General features: G+C 37.2%; 1 protein-coding gene across 1 annotated transcript in view; it reads right to left on the bottom strand.

Annotated features, from left to right (window-relative positions):
- Window positions 1-26,024, bottom strand: part of LOC145680575 (methanethiol oxidase) — a 152,418-nt gene that overhangs the window by 117,269 nt on the left and 9,125 nt on the right. The window contains exons 2-3 of the mRNA XM_081751219.1: window positions 14,160-14,323; window positions 6,080-6,265 (exon numbers count right to left, since the gene is read on the bottom strand). Coding sequence (XP_081607345.1) covers window positions 6,080-6,265; window positions 14,160-14,323 — 350 coding nt within the window. The remainder of the gene's footprint in view (window positions 1-6,079; window positions 6,266-14,159; window positions 14,324-26,024) is intronic.

Here is a 26,024-nt window from a genome sequence, read left to right as displayed (position 1 = left end):
CAACTGCTGACAGTACACAGTTGCATTGATGCTCTGACCAGCTGGTAGCAGTTGACGATGCACGATGCCGCGTGCAGTCCACCAAACACAGGAGAGCCTTCTAAGGGTGCAGTGCTGGTTTCAGCTGTTTTGGAACCTGCTCATGCTAACCAATGATGACGGCGCCGTGGAGCTTCGTACAAGACCCACTTCTCATCACATGTCAACACCCTTCCACAAATGGCTCCTTCCTCAGACGAGACAGCAAAGAAACATAGGTCTTGCTCGCGTTGCCTTCTGGCCCGGAGTCAAATCACGTGGGACCCATCGACCCAACTTGTAGTGATTCCCAAGTTGGAGGTGCTGCCTAATGGTTTCTTCACTCACAATGAATTGTAATCCTAGTTTCTCACATGTCTTGCCGGTCCGCCTCAATTGCCGCCTGAAGATCTACATTTTGTACCTGTGTTGGTCTTCCGGCACGTGGTGCGTTTTCGAATGTTTCGTCACCGTCCTTAAATCTGTTGAACCACCGTTACACTTTCCGCAAAGTCACGACACCCTCACCAAAGACCTGGCGTATTTTCCGCTCCACTGCAGCGACGTTTGACCCCAGTTTGAACTTGTGCACTTACGACGCTCTGTGGAGGCCCCATGTTCACTCTGTCCTTCCGCAAGTTCGTGGTGTAACTGAACTGACACAACCAGGTACCCACACCAACAACTGACCTTCACATTATCTCCATTCGTACTCAACTCACGGTGTGAGGGCCAATTGAACACAGACATCCAGAAAAAAATGACAGAAATTTCTTGATTACCTTTATATAGTGCTCCAACGCAAAACTGCTTTTAGTTTCTTTAGATGTAAGTGGACATGAATGTGAGCATTTACAAAACAAATTGGATCAAGTACTGCTTCTCTGACATGTTACGCATCCCGGTCGCCATATTGGATTCAAGTTTCGGTTTTTCAAATGGGAATAGGTGCAAGTGATACATCAAATTCTTGTACATTGGAGAACTTTGCATTTGAATCAATTTTACACGAATCCTGAGGGGACACTTCGCAAATGTATCTTGTTAGTAGAGTAATATCTTCTGTCCTCAGAAATTGAGATGCAATATGCGTTTAATATGATCGTGCAGTATTATAATAATCCATGCACAGAAACTTTGAATTATGTTTATTATTGGTTCCAACATACTCCTTCGTTTAGAGAAGTTTAATCGCAGTACGTTAGTACTAAAGTTTTGTGGAGTATGGATTGTAAGTCGAAAACGCTGAGACCTATTTCTTTTTATTTTTGCAAAATAATGCTAAAGATTTCAAAAGCATAAGCTATATTGCTAGCGGATTTCTAAAAGATGAAATCAGTACGAAGTGGGTAACTTTGTTTCAAGAGTTTTATGGAATTCACTATGACAAACATTTCTCGCGGTGGACGTCTGCAAGGCTATGTATCGGTGATGAATTTGTTAGACATTTCGAGGAAATGACGACTCTTACGAAACTTCCTGTTAGTTTATACAAAACTAGCAAACATACATGCTTTCATGATTGCATACTTTAGGTATCAATTCCCTCCATTGATTTCTATGGAGAGTGTTCTTTTTCGGTGGTTATTTCGGTGATTATTTAAGATTTTTATCGTCCTTCAAGTTTTGATCAACAAGGTCTGTTAGAAATTGAAAAAAAAAGCAATATTTTGAATTTCTCGGAGACTGTGGAGTTACGGTCGCTTTGATCAATTATTAGGCATCCAAATTACGCTACGCATAAGTCGTCTTATAAAAATGACAATGACTGTCCGTTTGTCTACCTGTTGACAGCAGATGGTTGGTAGCAGATGAAATACCTCATGAACAGGTTTCACCTCCACCCATATCTCTCTCTACTCCAGTGGCGCAACCAGCTATGAGCTCGGAGAGCCCAGACCCCCCTCGAAACTAACCTGGCCTATCTTATACAGCAGCGCTACCGACAAATTTTGGTGAGATTTCCAAAAATCATTATTGCTTGGCCTCTCTCTAAATAAAATTCTGATTGCGCCATTGCTCTACTCATATCGAAATTGGTATATTTCTGCAATTTCCGTTTTCCATATTGTTTATACAATAATATTAAATTGGTTCGAATGTAACGACCGCGTCAAATCTGTCACTCCCAAAGGCCATAAAAATAAAAACTACAATACCTGGTTCTTGCTAAAGCAACGATCAGATTCCGTAGCGAAAGCAATCTGGAGTTTAGAACTCTAACAATCCACAGTAAAGGTTTCGCCTCGACGGAGGACAAAAAAGTGATGCATAAACCACATTATAAATTATCATACCAGCAATAACTTATGTTTTTTTTCATTTTTTTTTTAAATCTTCCTGGACTTTGATTAAGAACTACCCACGTCCCGATCGTTTACAATTGTGGTAGCAGAGCCATTTTTCATCAAAAGTGACAAATCTGATCCAGGAAATTTTGCCAATTATTCCCTACACTAAGAGACGGTGGCTCTTTTTGACTAATGTCAACTCATGTGCCATCCATAAGACCAAATTTTTCACCTGCAACCACCGAACGACAGTGATATTGTGAACGTCTAACTCATCTGTGATGGCACGAATACTTTTCCCCGCGAGGGCCCGTTTCCACGATATTCCTTACGAGCTCATCGAACATTATGTCGGTCGATGGCATGGGGCTCATTTTGCAATTTTGGATCATCCCTGGAGCAAAATGTTACAAATCAACGGTACGTTCATTCGCCTTTCCTGATCTGGCCAAAATACACTTCGCAACTGTGTGCTCTTCCTGGTACACTTTCATATGACTGTTCAACAACACACTGCCTCCTGATTATCTCTGTACCCGTGTTGAACGTGTACAGGGTTTATGTATGACGTTAGACGGGTGATCTTAGTTCATCCCTGTGTTGTGTTGCTGAGGTGAGTTTGTCACCAGACATCAAAGTGAACATTTCATTCTCACTGACTGACCTAATAATTTTTTTTTTTTTTTTTTAGTGTAACGTTCCAAACTTGTGCCTTTTAGGCTAAAGGAAACGGATGAGTAACAAAAGTGAATAATTGTGAAATTAAAATTCCTGCGTTCCAACTGGGAATTGAACCCGGAACCACGTACACCAAAGGCGCACGTGCAAGCATGCCAACCTAAAAGATATCGAGAATAGGAATCAAGATTCAAAAATTGATTTCATATCAACTCTTATGCTTCTACTGAAACGGAAAGTAATAGAAATGTACTCTAAATTCCATCTCAATATCGATTTCCATGTACCAAAAATGTAGAAGAGGTAACGAGAAGTAGTTTTTCATATGGATTAAGCGTCCCAAGAACATGTCGACCATTTCCGGTTTTTCAATATTAAATTCCACCGTTTGGAACTTTACCGTAGTTTCACAGTGTAAAACGAATTATTATTATTATTACTATTATTATTATTATTATTATTATTATTATTATTATTATAAACGTTCCTAATTCAAGTGTTTATTAGAAATTCATCCTAGCTCATTCATTGCGACAATGTGAGTCTTAACACGTTAAATTGAGGGATTATCTCGTTAACAGACATATGTGCAGTATGATTCCCATATACAATGACTCATCAGTGCAATTTTCTAATTGTGCTGTTTATTTCCTTCAGTTTATGGCAGGGTGCGAAATCATTTGAAAATGGTGGGGGGGAAGAAGTTCAGCGGTCCATACTAATGCCTCACTGTACTTAACACATCAAGTGGGAGCTCCAAAAAGTTGCAATATTTATGTATTATTATTATTATTATTATTATTATTATTAATATTATTATTATTATTATTATATATAATAATAATAATAATAATAATAATAATAATAATAATAATAATAATAATAATATGTTCAAATTAGTCGTCGTTGTTATTTAAAATACTTTAATAATGGTATTTATTCATTTAACCTAAATTAGTACACTTATCTTCTACATTTAATATACATTTCGGTGCGTATGGTCCAGGGTTAGACTTCCTGGGAGCCAGTGGCGTATTTAGGGGGATGGCTTCCGGGCTTAAGCCCCCCGAAATCTTACTTAGTATAGTAAAGTAAATGAAATATCTTGCAGAATTTTCACATTTCCAGGCAAAGCTCCCCCCCCCCCGAAAGTTAGCAAAACCCCTCCCGAAACAAAATCGTAAATACGTCACTGCTGGGAGCACAGTCCCCTTGTGTTTACCAACATAAGGGGGACTACATTCACGAAAATAGTGGTGTGAGATCTAGAAGTCAGAAATAATAGCGGGTGAGAACCGATGTGCTAACCAAGCATTAGACATACGAAGTTGAAGCGCTCCACCTGACCAGCCATACAGTCCCATGAACTGTAGAGCCAGAGTATAGTTTTTATTATTATTTCTGCAATTCACGGTTCTTCACTGTATTTAGTGTTTCAGTTTGGTCGCTCAGATATTCGACCACCTATGTAAGTCTAAATAATACTACGTATCTATATCGTATTATTAGGAAGAATGTATTATTATAAATAACAGATATTATTTCAACACAAATACTTGAAGGCACAACGAAAAGCCGCGTTATCTCAGTGGTAAAGCACTCACCTCAGGTGCATAGGATCGTAACTCGCGGAAAATTCTGCTTGTGGTATATAAACACTGTGTATGGGGATTTTCTCAGAGTCCTACCGTTTCGTTCCACTTTCTTAATCCGCCATTATCATCTATCTTATCATGACCGCCTTCCTTAGCCTTGATGGATATTCGTATGACGCTAAACTTTAAAAAATGAAAGCAGAAGCACAATAATACGATTGATTTGGTGATTTAAATTTAGCATTCCTTTTCAGCAGCGAGGCTATGAGATGTGGACTTACAGTTTAAGGTAGAATCCGAACCACCGTAATCGTTCAAATTTTTGTGAGGCGCTCCCACCAGAAATCGAACCCGGGACCCCGTACACCAAAGATGGTACGCGCGTGCTAGCCACTAGACCAGTGGGGAAAGCCACAATAATGATTGTGAATGATTTATAGACCTAATATATAGTTTGCAATAACGTATTACCTTAGAGAAACATTTTAAGATTAGATTTCACCTCTTCACTTTCTTTCCGTGTGTAACGAGAATTGGACATGTGATGGTCAGACGAAACTCACTTGCCCCATAATTTTAACAGCATCCCATAATTTTAGGAGATACCCATTCAGGGGCGATCGCCCCCCAGAAGAGAAAACTTTCTTATTTTATATATAAATAAAACCCATCCCAGAATTTGGTGCTCTTAAAAGTAGCTCTAAATAGCAGTATTACAACCCCCCCCCCCAGAAGTCCGTCCTGATTCCGCCCCTAAGTCCATTGAATTGCATTATCAATAAAGATTTTAAGTACTCATCAACATACGGTTTCTTTCGGAACTTTTAATATTATGAGCAACACTGAATCCACGTTCACACGAGCAGTTAGTTGATAATGGCACAGAGCTAACTTTCCTCGTTAGGGCTATAAGAACTGGAAAATCATTTACCGAATTAGAACTTGACTTGTACTCTCTCCATTCTGACACTGCAGTATCAGGATTCAATCCCAATAATTGAACTGCATTATATAGACCCTACCGTACGTCTATGGTACCGTATAAACTACTCATGCTATTATGAACTTTATTTACAAACACTGAAAAGCATTTTAGCACATCAGTTGAACGAAACCTTCTTTCCACTTCATCTACTAAATCCTGGATTACCTGCCCCTTTATTTGATCAAACTCCCTATCATTACTCCCTGTATCAGACGTTTGTCTGCAGTGCACTAAATATTTTTCCCTTCTAGAAGCCCCTTATAACCTATAAGGAAGTTACAGTCATGCTACTGATTTATTTTAGCACTATTTAGAAGATGTGACCATGATTTTTTTTTTTTTTTTTTCATTTTTATTAATGTATGACATTTGCTTTCCATCTGTCCTTCCCCACCTACAGATTTTGGTGGGGGGAAAATGCATGCATAAAATCTTTGGTGGAGGGGAAATTCCCCCCGTCTCCCCCGCGATTTCGCACCCTGATTTATGGATTGTTGACTTTTTTAACTTGCCTTATATATCTTGGGAGCTCGCGGATCAGTTCCAACATCAACTATGTAAATATTATCACTGTTCAAAGATGGCAGCACCAGACGATTTCTCTTTCTAGACGAATCTCCGAAACAACTACTACATGTATTCCATCCTGTGTGATGTAGTTCGTCACCTACAGATGTCACTGGAAGACGGTGAATCACCTGACAAAAAGAAAAGTTAATTTCAAAACATCGTTAGAGAAAATCCATTCTTTATTATCGTTAAGTATACAGAAAGAAAATTTATCTCTTCTCAAATATAGTTTGCACTTAATTCTACCTTGTTCCTTTCTATAAATAAAATATAAACTTCTTTGCAACTATTATACTACTGTACCCAAACTCTAAAGAAATTATTTTTGTGGAAGGAATGAGGCCAAAAATTGGCTAAATATTCATTTCGACTAACTTATATTTTATTTTATACATGTTATATGTTTACTTTCGTCTTCCAGGTAAGAATAGCGATGGGTATTATTCCCACAAAAGTAGTAACAAGCACCCAGCTGGCTCCAGTGTTACTGTTATTTGAAGAAATTGAAAGCAAATTTATTGAATTAATGACATATAGTATTTCAAAAATAGCTATTTCATGAAAGTGTTCCACGCCTCGAAAAAATTGGAAACTCCTGTACTAATACGCTGGGAATGCAACATTTAAATTTCTTCAATTAGTTCATTTTATATATACAGTATAAAATGGACATATTGAAGAAATTTAAATTTTTAATGCATATATAAAATTTATAAAATCTTTAACACCTCACGTTTTCGCCCTATTGGTTAAAAGAGACAGACAATTAATGACAGAATTGGTGGAATGAAACTGAAATTATATATTTCAGTTTAACGTCCCACGATTGCTCTTAGGCTGAGAGAGACGATAATTAAAGCAAGTGAATGATGGAAGAATTCGTGTAATGAGAAAGTGGGAGGAAAATGGAAGTACCGCGAGAAAACCAACGGACACAATATTGGCCACAATTGATGGAATGAGAATGTGGGAAAACACAAGGAGTAAGGTTGCTTATTTGACAAAGAATTGAGGGTATCTTGTAACAAGAAGATGTGGATATGAAGGAGAATCGACAACATTAGTTTATTGGAACGGAAAACCAATTAGATGATGTTGGGGAAGGTAGAGGGGAAATATCATTCGAGGCAATTAGACTAGAAAAGAGGAAAATAAATTAGGTAGAATGTTAAGAAATTTATTCTGGAAAACTTGATGGTGGCAAAAAAAAAAAAGCATAGAAGAGAGAGATATACTTTAATTGAAATAGTATTGAGCCTTTGTGTTTTGCGTCCTTATACAACACCAAGATTATGAAGGATGGAATTTACTATTAAGGAAGTCTCCGAACGACAATCGGGCGTGGATGTACAATAATACGAGATCAAAGATCAACTCTCACAGAATAGATAGTTTTCCAGAACATTATATCGTCTTCAATACAACGACCACTCTATCAGTTCCATCGTGGGATTTATTAGGCCGGCTACACATTGACTATAAGCAGACAGCTAAGCCGTTGCAGGAGAAAATACGGAGAGTAGGGATGGTATCGAGACGAGACTTTGTACAGTCTCGGTCTCGTCTTGGTTGATAAATAACGGTCTCGGTCTCGGTCTCGTCTCGAGTAAAAAATCACCGTCTCGGTCTCGGTCTCGTCTCGGTCAACAGATGCTTGTCTCGATCTCGGTCTCGGTCTCGAGTAACAAATCTCGGTCTCGTCTCGAAAGTCTCCAAATAAATGCTGTGAAATTAAATAGTGAAAGTATTGTTCTCGTACAGTCCTTCGTTTCCGCTTATTTTTTCCTTTCATTTTGACTTAGAATTATGGTATGGTGTACCTCTTCGTAGCTAATTTGCTAGTGCTAATGCTTTCCATGCGCGTATTCCAGGTTCAATGATTAGTGGGTATATCACGCTAAAACCCTAATAGAACCCATATTTCACTTTCAACAATAGATTTTGTCTCATATAGCCTCAGAACTGCGTATACAATTAAACTCTATTAAATTAACTCCAGTACTATACCGTAGTTTATTTCCTTCCTTTGAATCAGAATTGTTCAATACCTCCTAATGGATAACGCAACACATAGCAGCACGAATGTATTTAATCTTACCGAAATTGAAACTTTACAATTTCTCATTTATTATTCAATACATCCTGCTTTGACTGTAATTTTAAAAACAAAATATAACTTTCATTATCTTAACAAATAGGGTAAATTATTACTACAATATACGTATTTTGTTTGAAATTGAAGAAATGCTATATTACCGTTTCACATCTCCGTGTTTAATTGACACTTTATAACACGAACGTCCTGAACCTTGTGGTGGGAGCTACTACGAGGTCTCGAGTTGGATCACAAAACAAGTTAGATTCGAAGTCCGATGTTTCACATAGTTCGCGTCTCATTTTAAGTGCATTCTGTTTCTTATACAAGTTCACAAGGTCGTAATGCATTACGTAAGCACATATCCAGTGCCGTAACATGGATTAATCTTATTTCTGAGCTCACAACGGTGCATGCAATCTTTATTCGAGAAAACTAATCTTGCGTTCATTACGTTGAAATTTTATATTGATTAAAAATTACTTGCGAAACATGGACATACATATTATATAAGTATATAGGCAATTCGAGTTATCTGTCTATTTTTTCTCACTCGCCAAAACAAGTGATTCTAAACTTTCTAGTTTTCTTTTGTATTAATTTTCGTAGTTTTGCTGCAACATGATGGATTGAATAGTCAAATTTTGTTTTTCGCTCTATGACTTTCATTAAATTTTGGATCCATTTTTACCCTACCTTACCTAGTAAAAGTTATATATTTAGTCTTAGTTGAGGAACCGGTTTTTCGCTTCTGTAAAATTACGAAATTATGACTTGGTTTAGTTTACCTCCGAGGTCCAGATATAACAAAATCATCACCATCATCATAATCAACCATTATCAATCCATTGCTAGATGAAGGTCTTTCCAAGTCTTCTCCACAACTATCTAACTTGGGCAATTCTTTTCCAGGTTACTCCTCCGGGGTTCTTGATTTCGTCACATCTTCTTGTATGCGGAGGTTTCCTAGGCTGTTTTTGTCTCGTGGGATCCAGTCTAGAATTGTTTCTGTCCGTCGATCATAATTTCTTCTTGCAATACGTCCAGCACACTTTCCAGCTCATATTAAATTATTTCATTAGCACCATCAGTATTTATTTCTATATATTTGGGCTACAAATAGTTCGAATTCGCTACTTTCGGAGTACAGACACGCTATTTTTTAATCTTCAGATCTGGCAACACTGACTGAATGATTTAAATCAACACAATGTGAGGACCCCATTTGGTCTAGCGGCTAGCATTCTTGATTTCGGTTCGCGTGGTCCCGAGTTCGATTTCTGGTAGGGGTAAAGTTGAACGACTGAAGTGGTTCGGATTCCACTATAATCATTAGCTCCACGTCTCCTTTAGCCGCCCTAGCATAACTGTAGGACTTTAAACTAAAACAAAACAAAACAAAAGTGAACATTGTGTATTACTAACTGTAAGTCCTTGAATAATTGCATATAGCTATATGGTATGTATTGAGTTTGAGGTGGTCGGTGGTCAAACTAAAGCAAGTGAAATGTAATTAGGATGTAATTAGAACTTTTAATTAAGCACGGTCTTAATCTAAAGTGTACACCAGGCCTAAGGCTTAGGGGGAAGAACTACTGTTACTGAAAATGTATCAGTTACATTTAATTTCAGTTACAATTTGCATTTACATGTATTGCTGGAACGAAGATTTAAACATTAACATTATAAGTAGCCCAAAGACTATGAAAAACGTCATCTCTTGAAAGCATTCCTGCACCATGAAACAAATTACCAGTAATTTTAAAATATTTTGCAGTTTATCTACGTTATTTGCACATATTTAGAATAATATTTAGCAATTTATTTAAGTGGACAACACTGCTTAAAATAATGTAACTGCGACATGTTAAAACCACCAAAAACTATTGTTGTAATGTTATAAAAGCAAAGGAAAGCAATAATCATTATTAAAAAAATAATACAAATAACGTCATTTTAAGCAGTATAACTATCACTACCAATGTGTTTGGTATCTCTGAAACGATTTGAAATAACAATTGTTGCAAATGGCGTTATAAGCATTTATGTCTTTTGGAAGCATCTGCATGATGAGACGTGATGTCAGCGCGTTTTCGAAGTAAAGTCTTTAGAAACATTCCGTTCCTTGTAACTTTGTTCCTTCATTCATTCGAAATATATTATACTATGATCACAGTATTTGACGCTAAGGTACAATTGATGCGCATTGCACCGTCCATGCCATTTGGGTTATTAGAGATTTCCAAGCTACGCTAAATAATGTATGAGCTATTGTGGTTTTGTTAAATAACTAAATAAGAAATATGTAATATTTTACATTGCGCAATTTGAGAAAATACAACTTTATATTGCTTTAGCAACATTGCTTGTTTATCTAGTGATATTGCAGAGTATCAAGAAGAATTTCCCAACTTGGTACAAAATTTCAGCATTTTTAATATATATATCGCAGATCCTAGGGGAGGGCTATAGGGACTATAGCCCCCCTTAACGCTCAGGTATGCACTGGATAAAATGGGCTTCAATCCTACTTTCTTTTCACTGGACAAAGCGGCAAACTATGGTTTAGCCCCTCCTTTGATCATATACTGGTCCACGGAGGAGATATTACTATCTTAATCTTTCCACGGAGATATCTCGAAAACTGTTGAACATAAATGAACCGAACAAAAACTCAAATAGGAAATGCCATGGGGCACACTGAATGGTGTTGTCGCGGTGCCTCCCGGGGCCGCCTTTCATGGGGTACCAGGGCCAAACTTTAAAATTTTAAATGGAAAGATGGGAAGAGTAATACCTCGTTCCATTGATCTTTAAAAAGTAAAAAGCGTTGTGGCAAAAGATTTTTCATATCGGTCACCGTATTCAAGATGGCCGCCAAGACGGTGCCTGTATCTGATAAAACGTCCAGTACCATTAATGTGAAAACAGTTGGAGATAAACGAACATTCAGAAAGTGAAACAGGAAAGGCATGGGGAGCGTCGAGTAATGTTCTCGCAGTGCTCCCAGGGCTGCCTTTTAAGAGGGTCAAACTTATAAATTTTTGAACCGAAATAGGGGTCAAGTGATACGTCGTTGGATAAATCTTGAAACACTAAACAGTGTTGTAGCAAAAGATTTTTCATATAAGTCACCGTTTTCAAAATGGCCGCCAAGACATGGTGTCTGTATCAGATAAAACGTCCAGTACAGCTAGACCCCTAATATGAAAATAGTTGGACATAAATGAACAGAATTAAACTCGTATAGGAAAGCACAGAGGGTATTTATCATTCCACGGCTCGAGTATAATGCAACGGAGAAAAAGATTATTAAAGTATAATTGACATGATGCAAAAGAGGAAATGATAGAAAATTATCTTTCCGATCTCTGCCCGTAGGTAGGTGAAGCGGGAATGAATGTTAAAATCTCAAATGAGAACTTCAGTTTTATTTGCAATAGATATGGTTTGTCTGAAACACTTGTGTGTACAAATGGCTGGTACTATAATTAATAAACATAAAGTGAAATAAGGTGAATAAAAATAAGGTGAAATTCAAGTTTAACAACATTTTACCGACTCTTCGCCCCTGATAATTTAACGCATTGCGTGCAAGATTTTTGGGACATATCTGCATCAGTATGTACCGTTTCGTTACTAAGGATCACAACTGAAATTACCGTTGAAAGTTATTCGGAATGTAACTGTGGACATCTCAGTGAAACTCATATTCTATCACATGCAAGAAGACATAGAAGGAAAAGAAGCGAACCAATATCATGCAGACGACTGTTGAACAAAACCAACGTTTGTAAACATTGTTCTAAAATTGCATTGTTCGACACATTGGTTTCGCATTTCAGTTGATTCATTTTTGCATCAAACCATTGACCGCAATCAAAGTGGAAGGTACCATTTAACAAGAATTTTACATACTTTATCCCATTACAGAGACATTTATCTCTTATAAAAACACATTTCAAATAACTTTGTTTCGTAGATACAATTTGCAAAAACTAAGGCTCTCATTTGCAATTTCACCGATCCTTCCCGTTTCACTCACGTACAGAGAGAGGTTGGAGCGATACTTTTCTAGGAGTTAGATTTCTTCCTCTCCATTATGGCACTTTCACTCTAATAATCTTTTCGACTGTTGCAACATTCCAGAGCTATAGAATGATAAGTACCCTCTGTGATTTCCTATTCGAATATTTGTTCTGGTGTTTTCATATTAGTGATACTGGACGTTTTACCTGATGCAGGTACCATGTCTTGGTGGTCATTTTGAAAACGGTGGCCCATATGAACAATCTTTTGCAACAGCACTCTTTAGTTTTTAAAGATATGTCGAACGAGGTATCACTCACCCCATGTTTCCATTTACAATTTTGAAGTTGCGCCCTGGTCCCCCATGAAGGGTAGCCCTGGGAGTCTCCGCGACAATATCAAAAGATGTGCCACATGACATTTTCTATTTGAGTTTTTGATCGGTTCATTTATGTTCAACCGTTTTCATATTAGTGGTACTGCACGTTTTACTGTATCTGATAGAGGCAACATGTCTTGGCGGCCATTTTGAATACAGTGCCCGATATGAACAATCTTTTGCCACAACGCTTTTTAGTTTTTCAAGATCTATCGAACGAGGTACCACTCACCCCTTGCTTCCATTTAAAGTTAAAGTTGGGTTCCGGGAACCCATACAGGGCGGACCTGGGTGGCACCACGACCATATATATATATATATATATATATATATATATATATATATATATATATATAGAGAGAGAGAGAGAGAGAGAGAGAGAGAGAAAGAAAGAAAGAGAATTCTATTTGCATCAGCAGTGGATTTTGTTTCGGGAGAGGCTTGAGGAACGAGTAAGAAACATTTGCGTTTTACGTGCAATGCAAAAAATTATCACAAAATTATTTATTTCGGGAGGGGTTTAAGCCCGATAACCACCCCGAAAATTCGCCACTTTACATCAGTCAACTGTTCTCATATTATCTAACACAGCAACGAAACAAATTTTGTGTGAAGGCAATTTTAGTATCTATCAATATCAATATTCGAGACGAGACCGAGACTTTCGAGACTGGCCTAAGTCTCGTCTCGGTCTCGTCTCGATTTATAGAGGTCTGTCTCGGTCTCGGTCTCGTCTCGGTATTTAAAAGTCCGTCTCGGTCTCGTCTCGGTATATAAAGGTCCGTCTCGGTCTCGGTCTCGGTACCATCCCTAGCGGAGAGTCAGTCTTTTATCCAGCACGTGCTTGAGTAAATATGTGATACGAGACTTTGTTGTATTGCTCACAGTACTGTACTCGAGTCGCTAAGCGGTTAGTGTACGCGCCTTTGTCGCGGGAGACCTGGGTTAGATTCCCAACGGGAGCTCATGTGGTTCGGATTTCACGTTAAAATGTAGGTCCCGTCTCATATAGCCTCGCTGCTAAAAGAGACGTTAAACTCAAAATCAACTCAACTCAGTACTGTACTCGACTCGTTGTCTTATCCTCTGGTAAATGTAAAGCCTGCCTTAGTAAATATTTCCTAGGCTAAGATTATATTAGCTGAAGGCCTTAAAATGTATTAAAATTTCTCAGTTTGCGGTAAGTATTCTGCCAGTTACGATAAGGCACTCATACGATGAGCATGTACTGTAGACGTGGGATGATTTTCCCGTGAATGCGTAACAGATTTTATCCATCTACACGCTTTACCGCCGGCACCTTTATCAGTAATGATTGTTTCATCATTTCTTTACTGCAGTCCCCAAGCCTTTTTTTCGAGTGTTGATCTTAATAATAACATATCATACATCTGTAATGACTACAAGAGATTCTGGCAACTTATAAAGTGAGCACATTCGGGATTGGATTACGGCAAAGTTTTTGCGTGGAAGTATTTTATATTACAAAGAAAGCACAATCATGCAGGTGATAACTTACTTTGCAATACGTGGGACTTTCTGGTTTAACATCCACTGTAGCCAGGTAGTCTGGCTGTTGTGTTTCTCCTGGATTTGGTTGGATGCAAGGAACGTAAATGAGCTCCTCCCGAGGCCCAAGCATTGCAGCTTTCGGAGATTCATAACCTGGCCCACAATCGCACCCTATAAAACAAAAGAAAACAAACAGTCAATTTTAAAATAGTCTTTTTTATAGATCAGAGCTTTCCAAGCTTGATATCGCATTTTGTATCATATATCGCGAAGAATATTGTAAATTGTATAATCATATTAGTACAGTCTTTCGATATACCTTTTTTCCCTGGTAAAGTTCTTGATTTGTGGACACTTACTGGTGCGGATAGGAGTAAATCCCAGCTGACCAATGTACTGATATGACTCAGTAGCGGGTTTTTATCATCATATCCAGGAGAGAACAGGTTTAGCAAAGAAAAGGACAAACGAGATAGATGCAATGGAATAAAACACGTGTACGATTAATCATGAATTCACGATTAGTATGTCTACAAAACACATCGACCACACCTAGTTTGCCTCCCAGCACTGCCTTGTGTCAAAGTTGGGGTTACTGTCTTCTTCTTGCGCTCTCTGTGTGGTTTATTGTGAGAATTCGAGCAGAAATCTATGACGTCACAGATCATCCCGTTAGAAATGATTGATATAGAAGCTAAAAGTTCTTTTTCTGCGGTAGTTTGATTTAAATGAATGTAATTTTTTAAAAAATGCATTTTCGGAAAACAGTGTGAAATCACATTTCAATTGGCTAAAAAAAAAAATGGTATCCAAATACCAATCGTACGTTGAAATTGGAGTTCTTCGAAACAGACCGAGTATAGAGTTTAATTCAAGATAACTTTCCTAATATTCGTACAGAGATGAAAATTTCACTTTTCTCGTAACCTCCACTTGGAGTTACTGCAGTATTTCATCATATTGTGTGTTTATTTGTTCCTTTGTGTCCTCATCTCCTGGTTTTACTAGAGAGATTAGAGTGAAGATTGAATATGTACTTGAGACGCTTGATTGCAAAAAGCTGCTTCTTACTATTATCATTTTTACTCTATAGCGATCAACGTTAAAGGCGAAAGTGTTTGATTTCAACCACTTCTGATTTCAATAGAAAGTTAAGAGAAAAGAAAGTACTTATATTTAGAGTGAATAAATCGATTCCAAATGAAAAACCGCTTCTTGCAATATCTATCGTTTTTGCTCCATAGCGACAACGTTAAAATCTGAAATGGTTGATTTCTACCACTTTCCGCTTTGAATTATCAGCTGCATGTCCCAACTTGGAAACAAAATAGGGAGAGAAAAAAACTACAAGTTTTCGAAGGTACGAGAGTGGTAAAAGAAAGATATTTAGCATGTGTGCTGTATCAAGGATAAAAATAACGAAGTGAGATGATGATGAAGATGTGGAAGGAGTATTTACAGAAACTTCTCCATGAAGAAAACTTGCGAAGATCTACCGGAAGCCCAGGACCGGATAATATCCCTATCGAAGCATGGAAAACTTTAACTAAAAGAATGCGATTATTTACTCGACCTCTTAATAGGATAGTGGCCATTAAGTTGTGCCAGTTTCTGAAAACAAAGGAGATGTTCAAGAATTTGTCAAGTACACGGGAATAAAATTCATGATCTATGCAATGAAGATTTGGGGAACAGTGATCGAAGCAAGATTGAGGGAAGAGATCGAAATAACAGAGAATCAATTTGGTTGCATGCCAGGACGGTCAACAACGGACGTAATATATGCACTTAGGATGCTGATGAAAAAGTACAGAGAATGCCAGAAGGACTCCATATGGTTTTCATCGACCTATAGAAAGTGGATGATGGCGTGTCATGGGATCTTATTTGGTGGACACTGAAGAAAAAGTGTGTAACGAACACATACATCTGTATAATTCAAGATATGTACGATGGATGTAGGACAGGAGTGAGGAGCGCATATAGAGTGACAGAAGAGTTCATAGCGAAAGTGGGACTTCATCAGGGATCTAGTCTTAGCCCATACACTTTTGCAGTTGCAATGGACAAACTTACAAAGGGTATCCAGGAATAAACACCTTGGACTATGCTATTTGCCGACGACATCGTGCTGGTAAGTGAGACCAACGGAGCACTGCAAGACAAATTAATTACCTGAAGGGGAACATTAGAGAGCAAAGGCCTTAGAATTAATAAATTCAAGACAGAATATCTTCATTGCCGATTCAGCAAAAATGTAATCAAAATTACAAGAATATGACCGAATAAAAAAGAGGTAGCAATGACGAAGAAATTTAAGTACTTGGGATGAATACTAAGAAAATGCAGGAATAGATTATGTAAACGGCAGAAGTATCAGTGGTTGGACAGAATGGGGAGAAGCAGCAGGAGTATTTTGTAACTGTAGTGTACCAATAGACCTTAAAGGAAAAGTTTACAAAATAGTAGTGAGATGTGCCATATTATACAGAGAAGACTTTTTGACGACGAAGAAGAAAGAGAAACAGAGGTTGCATGTTAACAGAGATGATGATGCTGCGGTAGATGTATAGAGGGACGCGGAAGAACAGAATGAAGACTGAAGTGATCCAACGAACAATAAAGATAAAACCAGTAGTAGAAAACCTACAAGAAAGTATACTTCAATGGTTTGGGCATGTAAGAAGAAGACATTCAGAATATATATCTCACACAGAGTGGATGCAATAGAAATGAATGGGAAACAAGCGCGAGGCCGATCAATAATAATAATAATAATAATAATAATAATAATAATAATAATAATAATAATAATAATAATAATAATAATAATAAATTTAAAAAGTGCAGAAATTGTGTTGAGAACGATACGGTGCAGCAGATATGGCACAAAACAGAAACAAGTACAGAACACTGGTCCGAAAAACCGACCACCAGCTGAATGAAAAAAAAAAATAGATGATTTCCTGGTCAAAATTGATGGTGATCCATCAAGTTCTTCAGATTTTTTTTTATATGGTAAATATATAAAAGAGTTTTGGTAAACCAAACTTCTTTAAAACAGCTAAATAAATTGCAATTGTTTAGACTTAAGGAAAGAGTGCTTGTACTGCGTACCGTCAGAAATAAGGCAGTGGTCAAGATTAATGGCAAAAATTTGGTCAAGACCAAAAGTCCAGCGTGAACTATTATTGTTCACGAAAGACTTCGGCTTATTTGGACCAAATCGCTATGATGGTCACTGATGACTTACTAGCTAGCCAATTAAATCTGATTGGCTAAGACCAATCGTTAAATATATGAAAATTACCAATAGTTAGAGGTCTGCACGGATATAAAAATAGCATCCACATCCGGAGATAATGAAATAACAAATATATACAACTTGTTTGTTTTATGACAATAACGATTTCAAACAGTTTCAAGTATAACAATTGTATATTCCTCCATTTGTTTTCGTGAATTCTATGATATAATGTCATTAAAATTTAAGCTAAACATTCAATGCTATCCGTTCTTATTGTAATTCAACTACGGTTAATAAAATGCAATAAAATTTATGCAAACAAAAATACGAAATTAATTAAAAACGTACGAATTACTTAAGATCCCCTCATATGCAGCTATCTGACAAACAAAAATGTCAAGCCATAATTTTATATCAAGTTCTTTTCCTTTGTTCTTCTAACTCATAAGACATAAGCGCCTTTATCGAGAACGTAAAGGTAAGATAGACACACAAAAGAAAAGAAAAGGAAAGGAAAAAAAAAGTCCACCTCACACAAACTGCCATAAAATAAGATTAGCGCTTCATATTTGTTATAGGGTTTATTATATAAAAGCGGAGGAAAAGATAACGAAACTTTGTTTTGGTGGTTATTTGTGTTTAAAAGATGCGACACTTTATTACAAGATGTAACTAATTAATAGTATTCAGAAGAATGATCACTAAATGCATATCCAAATCCACGCAGACGTCTACGAATAGTAAAGAAACCTATAGTTCGTGTAACAGTTGGAGGTGAGTATTTGTCAAGAAAGGATTAGAAGGAAAAGAAGTGAGTGATGGCCATAAAAAAAATTAAAAAAAAAAAAACTTCTCTGATAACTGTCGACAGACGGACATATCCGTTCTATAAGATTTCCCATACTTATGCATAGCATATTTTGCTACAGACGGACACAGACGTTCTTTAAGACTTCGCATACTTATGCACAGCATATTTTGCAAGTCTAAAAAAGTGTGTGTACTAATATGAGCCAGTGAGCACTGACGCAAGTCAACATGAAGCAACTAATATTACTATAGTGCTACACATCACTTTCAGAATGAATGAAGGAATGCATTTGAATTAATTACATAAATTTAAGTCCTTCAAAAGATTTGCCTTACTTACTTTTGCTACAGGAACATTTTCTGCCTGCTGCAAAGATGTCACTGATTACACACACCGATGACAAATAATACACAATACAGTACACAAGCTGCATGTAGTCAATGTCAATATACATAAAACACACAATACATCGTTACATGGAAACTGACTTAAAAGAATACAAGAAAAAAAAGCAATCATTTACAGAAATTAGCACAAATACAACAATAATTACTACGATGAATATAGTTCTCTTTTGTATGTGAATTCCTCGTCGTCCAACGTTTCGAGAACTGGCAACATTGTTCTCGTCTTCAGTTCTTATTTCAATTATGATATTGGGACATCAACACAGTTTTCTTACGTTATATATATTAGCAAAGTCCTTATTTTTCGTTTTCCGAGTTATTTTGAGTCTCATCTCCCTAAAATGGTTTCATATCAGATAAAATTAATCCATGAGAAAAATCAGCACAATTGAATAATATTTAATCGTGCCCCCACGCAAACACAAGTTTTTAATGCATTTACAGTAAACAATAAGAAGCAAAGATACTGTACTTTGTAAATTTGGAACGGTTAAAGGGAATGACATATCTGGGATAGAAGTAATGGAGGTAGAACTTCTTCTACTATTGTATAGTACTATCATGGTGACCTTCTTGGATAGTACTATCATGGTGGGAGAGTGTGCAAATTATCGTAATATATGTATACATTGAATTAAATGAAACGTTCAGTGTCCTCGTCTAGCTAAAACAAATTCAAAACTAAGAATATTTTTCTAAAATTCTACTTTGTGAATAAATCAAATGAATATCTTATCTCTAATGAGTTCCTCCATAAATAGTCTACAATTCATTCCGGTATCGGTAAGGTACATACGTCAATGACCTGTGTACTATTGGCCGTGGAAGAAATGAATTGCTCTGGTACGGGGTGTGCTAAGAGTGGGAGACAGTAGCTCCATCTTGTACCGCATATTGTGACCCGTAGCGACATCTGTATGCGGCATGAGATTTAGATTTCGAACTCATTAGTAAAAATATATTTGAAAGTGTTTGGAAGTCAGGAGGGTAATTCTTTTATCGTAATTTAGTAGTCCTATATAGATCAATCTAGAAGAGAATTTTTTAAATGATATTCAGCTATATCTCTTCCCTCTCTCCAGGCCTGCAACCAGCCACAAAAGTTTGGGGAGCCATAAATAAACTAGGGGGGGTAGTCGTAACAATTCTAAACCTCTCTATATCAATAATTACTCATATCTGATCAGAGCCGTAGCTACGGAGGGCGAGCAGGGCAGTTGCCCCGGGCGCTGATAGTAAGAGGGCGACGAACGAGCAACAAAGAAAGAAAAAGTGCTGGAAACGAGTAAACAACGCGTCGCCGCTAAATAGTATTGGTCCCCTATTAAATCAACATGGTTCTCCATTTGCAAAGAAATAGATTTGTTAAAAATTTTCACCTCGCTCTGCTCGTAATCCAAACGTTTCAATAACAGTCACAATAAGTTTTTAGTTATTACTTAAAAAAAGTTATATAATGATTTCTTAATGATGATGTGATACATATAAGGTGCCAAGTAATGACTTATAGTGTACTCAGGAGCGTCTCCAAAATCAGAAAAGATCAAAGTCTGAAATACGTGTTCGGCGTTTTGATGGCGATGAGGTTGCTTAGTTAATCACGCTTTTCTACACAATCGGATTAATTATGACGATGAGAATGAAGGTATGAAAATGAGGGGAGTTAAAAGATACACGCAAGCTGCTGTTTGCGCTGAAATATTAAAAATGAAGGTAAACAAAGGGAATAATAACATTTTCGAATTTGAAGCAGTCGTAGAATAGGGACCTAAAGGGTCGGAACTTAACCCAACAAGTTTCGTCTCTTTCAAAGACTGATCACTACCAGTGATTTTGTTAATTCCATTGACATATAAAATGCTTCCAATCTGAAATAATGTATTGGGATCATTTCTCCATCAACTACTTGTATTGCCAAGATATTTTTTGTGCATACGTATCTAGTTTTGTGATACTTTTATCTATCTACATACATACATATAATATTTATGTGTGTTAGTGTATTGTTAAAATCAGTGGTGGAAGTAAGGCGGTATGCGGTGGTATGCCATACCGCCTCTGATTTTTTCAGTGAAGAAGGCATACCGTCTCTGGTTTTTCAATGATTAAAACATACCGTCACTGGAAAGTAGATGCTAAATACGTTTAATAAATCCATTTTTATACACAGTAATTGATGAATAGCTTCGCACGTAAAATGATTTTATTTATGTAGAAATAATTTCTAAGTTCACAACACCGACATTTTAGTTATCTTTTTCCTACTTTTTCTTTTTAAAATGAGGTGTCTTCAAATAAGTTCACCTTGTTTATATTTTGGTGTGCCATGTTGAATTGTTTCTTTGATACGTATGTGTGAGTGTGTGTATGTGTCTTCTTGCCTTAGTGCATATAAATGCCGTGTTTTCAGCATGGGCGGATTTAGGGATTATTTGCTTAGGGTGCGGACTTTTCGGGGATTTGGAATACGCCACATTCGTGGAAAGACCTAAGTTTTCTCATAGGAAATTATTAATATCCTCATTCGTTTTTTTTTTTTTTTTTTTTTTTTAAGCATTTTCGTGTATAATTCTCTATAATACAACGTAAGACTCTATTTTCAGAAAGTTGTTGGCAGGGGATCAAAAACTCTCCATATCCCTCTCCCTGTTATTACAGAGAAGCTATCCAATGATTTTCAGTTATTATATAAATAGAAATGCAATTTTTGCAATCTTTCAGGCAACATACCCTCACTGCATTTCAACATTTAGATAGCTAGTATGTCAAGTCAAAATCGTAATAAAACATGCCGCCTCTGCTTTTTCTTTTCCACTTCGAACATTGGTTACAATATTAATTAATAATAAGTAATCTTAAACTCAGAACTTTCATTCATTAAGATATTAAGTAATTACTATAATTTCAAATATATGCAGAAGCCAAACTAATTTTTGGATTTTAAAATAAATAATAAACATATCTTCAGGTCCATTGATCAATATTAAAAAATTCGCAAAGAAGGCTTGTTCTGAATTTCCGTTATATTTCACAAAATACTTTTTAGCGTAAAAGAGTCGAAATTAAAATGTTATTTGTGTGGTCACATACAGAATAAAATTACAAAAGTTTACAATTATTACTGGAAATTAATACTGTCACCCATTTCGAATATTTTGAAAGCACTAAATTTGTAATGTATTGAAATTTCATCTCTTATCGATATTATAAAAACATTGTAAATAGTTGTAAATTTCCATAGCTATTCTCCAAGTGGATTTGTATACAACCAAAGGCAGAATTGTCAAGTTCAAGAAAAATTCCAAAATAAGCCTCTTGAAAGCAGCTTTTACTTGTAAAAGAATACATAATGGTAGCTTTTGGCTGTTGCAATGGTCTTTCCAAGCAAATTGATAAAAATTCAGTGTAGCATAACAACGGAAGCTGCTTCTCTTAATGTTAAAAAAAAAAAAAAAAAAAAAACTTGGTAAGATGGCTGTAGGGGAGCCAAATTCTGCTTCGCCCCGAGCGCAGAAATCTCTAGCTAGGCTGTGAATTTGATATCCGTTAACTCTCATCCTACCCCTTTACTCTAGACCCGTAATATCTCCCTAACTTCTCCGAAGCACATTTCTATCTATAGGCTTATATTTATCAGTCTCCGCAAACTTTGCGTACAGCAACGCAACGCAGAAAAGTAAAAAATCACTTACAATTGCTATGCTGATTACCGCAAACAAATACGCAAATTTGGCGTTGCGTCAATGCTAACGGTTAGCGAAGTGGATGGGAATTATAATGAACTTATTGTAATGGAGAAATATTTCAATTTTATTTTTTGTATTAAAGGGACACATAACGATGCATTGTAGTTTGAGGGAGCGAAAAAACTTTTAGCGGGGCCAGGCCCCCTAGCACCCCCTCTAGTTGCGGGCCTGTCTCTCTCTCATGCACTTGTATTAGGTTCCTCTGTACAAAGGGAAGGTGTTCAAATACGTTTCCATAAACCTACTTTCCACGCAGTGTTGCCAGACCAGTCAGTTGGAAAAGCAGGAGATTCGAAGATAAAAAAAACAGGAGAAAGCAGTAGACACATACAGTGGTGGCGTTTGAATGTAAATCCGGAGGGGGGCAATAAAATTTGTCATTATTAAGGGAGCAGTAGTCAAAACAAGCAATCCGTAATTCATTTCCGATGAACTTCATTGAGTAAATGAAATTGAAAAGTCTCGATTTATATTAATATTATTTGATACAAACATGTGTGAAGTAAAACGTAGTGAAAGAGCAAGGTGGAGTGGGAAAATGTCTTTTCATGCACGTAGCTATATTGTGCAGTCATATGTGACCGTGGCGTAAGACGATTTCTCGCTGACGATCGCGCAGAAACGATCTAAGCCACTCTTCCAGCCAAAGTCCCAATTTAAACAACATTTACTTGTATATCTTACAGGAAGTCATAAAAACGCTAGAGAATGACGTACAGTTGTATTCTTTCGATTCATATTATATACAGTAAAGCTCTATAACTATATGCTCTACAGAGCTTTGTGTATTATAACAGACAAATTTCGTCTTTTTATGTGAGGAAACATTGAAAATTCAATATTAATAATAATAATATTTCTTCAACTTGTCGAAGTAAGGAAAAAGCAGGAGATTGTTCACTTTTCATTTTGTTTCGCAGTAGATCAGTAGAACGTAGAAAAAGCAGGAGATCTCCTGCAAAATCAGTAGATCTGGCAATACTGTTTCCACGTGCGAAGAAGAACATTTCATTGCGATAAGATTGATAGTTCATTATTCAAGTCAGCACAAAGTGCATAATTTACAAGATAAGAAACAAAATTTATCTAATCACTTTAAACAATAATAAACAGTGCAACATTGTATTTCATTGTCAAAATGCTTTATTATTGTAACAGAAACAGACATATTAAAAAAGGAAGAAGCGTGATTGGAGATATGTGGACAATAAAGGAAAGGATGAAAATAATTTGGAAAAGAGCTTTGAATTTAATGAACTATAGAAAAAAATAATTCCAATGTCAGGTAGAATTAGGATCCATAATGCACGGAAACTCTTTATCGAGGGATCTTTTATTTTATTTTATTTATTTATTTTTTTTTCAAGTTTTACCACAAACTGTTCAAAGCCTTTTCTTCGGTAGAGACGTCATTGAAACTAGAGATTTTATCGAGTAATTATGAAGCAGTCTCACACGTAGTCTAGTGGGCAGCTAGTACCAAAGGTCTCAACAAATAAGACCAGAATATTAATCGAAACAGGCGCGCACCCAGAAATTTTTGTTGGGAGAGGTCCATTACTACAAGACAGTGTTGGGCAAATTTCAATTGAATTAACAATTAACAATTAATCTGTAAATTTAATTGTTAATTGCAATTAACCATTGAAATAAGTAATGGTTAATTGTTAATTGCAGTTGGCCATTAAAAAAGGAGAATCAATTGCAATTGATCAATTGATTGAAAGTAATTGCAGTGGAAAGTAATTGCAATTGAATTCTGTAATTCAATTGCAATTGAAATTAATTCGCAATTGATTCAATTGCAATTGATTTCCACAGCAATTACTTTCAATTGAGGGGGGCGCGGTGGCTCAGTGGTAGAGCGTTCACCTCTGGTGCTTGGGGTCCCGGGTTCGATCCCAGCTCCCGCCAAGTGAACTTTGTGGTGAACAAACACCGTGCTCGTGGGTTTTCTCGGGGTTCTCCCGTTTCCTCCCACTTTCTTCATTCCACCATTTCACTCATCTCTCATCATCACCGTCTCCTTTAGCCTAACCGGCATAACCGTGGGACGTAAAACTTAAAGATTTCATTTCATTTTACTTTCAATTGATTGATCAATTGCAATTGATTTTCACTGATTAATTTTCAACACTGTAGTTCAGAGAGGGCGTGGGGCAATGAAAACTTTAGCCACGACCAATTGACTCACCACCCGTCGTGACCCACGACCCACCGTGACCCACTCTGACCCACCACCCACCATAAATCACTCTTACCCACTGTGACCCACAGACCCGCCAAAACCCATTGTCATCAACTCTGACCCATGATTCACGCCCTCTTCTCTACTGACTAAAGAGTTTAAACTTGTAATAAAACAAGCCTATAAAATTATCACTCATCGGAGTTTGAATTTCTACGATCAAACGCTCAAGCCTCGCACTAATACAATAACGGCGGATCTGACCTTTCTAATATAAATAAAATAGTTTGTTCGTGTGTCTGTGTGTCTATCTTTGTGCGGCCTGTGGACGAGACGAGTGGACCGAAACTTTTCAAAATTTGGTCACGGGTAGCTTGGTCTAGGCCCCAGACCAAGACGAAGAGTTTTTTATTTAATTCCTTACTATGGGGTCTCCAGGAGACGTTTACCGGGACCGGCCTGGGGACCAGACAAGTCGACTGAGAGTTACCAAATTTTGGTCAAAAATACCTTGGTCCAGGTCCCACACCAAGGCAAAGCTTTTTCGAAAAAATTCGAACCAGGGGGTCTCAGGGCGGCGTTTACCGGGACATGTAAAAGTAGTAGAAAATGACCGATATCAGTGTCGATTTCATAGTTTTCGCGGTCGCTGAGATCAATGGTGAAACTCCGATCGTATTAATTCCAAATTCACCGTATTCTGCTACGGGCCGTGGGTCAATGGGGGGGGGGGATACCGAAACGTACAAGTAATCCAAAATGACCGATATTAGTGTCAAATCCATAGTTTTCGCGGTTGCTGATATCAATGGTGACACTACCATTAGCGATGACTTTCAAATTCATCCACCGTTGTATGCGGGCCTTGGGTCACCAGAGGGGGGAATTCCGAGACATGTAAAAAAAATAATCGAAAATGACCGATATTAATGTCAAATTCATAGTTTTCGGGGTAGCTGAGCTCATTGGTGAAACTCAAGACCGCGTTTACTTTCACATTTAGCCCCCATCAGATAAGAAACGGGGGATTATGAAGGGGATCACGAGACATGTAAAAATAACCCACAAAGACCGATGTCAAATCCGTAGTTTTCGCGGTGGCTGAGATCAATGGTGATACTTTCATTAGCGATGATTTTCAAATTTAGCCACCATTGTATGCGGGCCGGGAGTCACCGGGGGTGGGGAATTGCGAGACATGTAAAACTAATGGAAAGTGACCGATATTAGTGTCAAATCCATAGTTTTCGCTGTCGCTGAGATGAATGGTGATACTTCCACAGGCGTTGACTTCCAAATACAGCCCCCATCGGCTGCGGACCAGAGGCATTGTTTTTTTCAAAATTGGAACCAGAGGATTATAGGGATTTTTACCGGCATATGTAAAAAGTAGTAGAAAATGGCAGATGTTAGTGTAACATTCATAGTTTTCGTGGTATTAGTTGGGGGTTGGTGGGGACCAGAGGAGATTGT

The sequence above is a fragment of the Thermobia domestica genome, chromosome 3 (assembly GCF_964235325.1).
Source record: "Thermobia domestica chromosome 3, izTheDome1.hap1.1, whole genome shotgun sequence".
Classification (NCBI taxonomy): domain Eukaryota; kingdom Metazoa; phylum Arthropoda; class Insecta; order Zygentoma; family Lepismatidae; genus Thermobia; species Thermobia domestica.
Note: the sequence above shows the minus strand (reverse complement) of the source record. Positions and strands in the feature narration are given on the sequence as shown.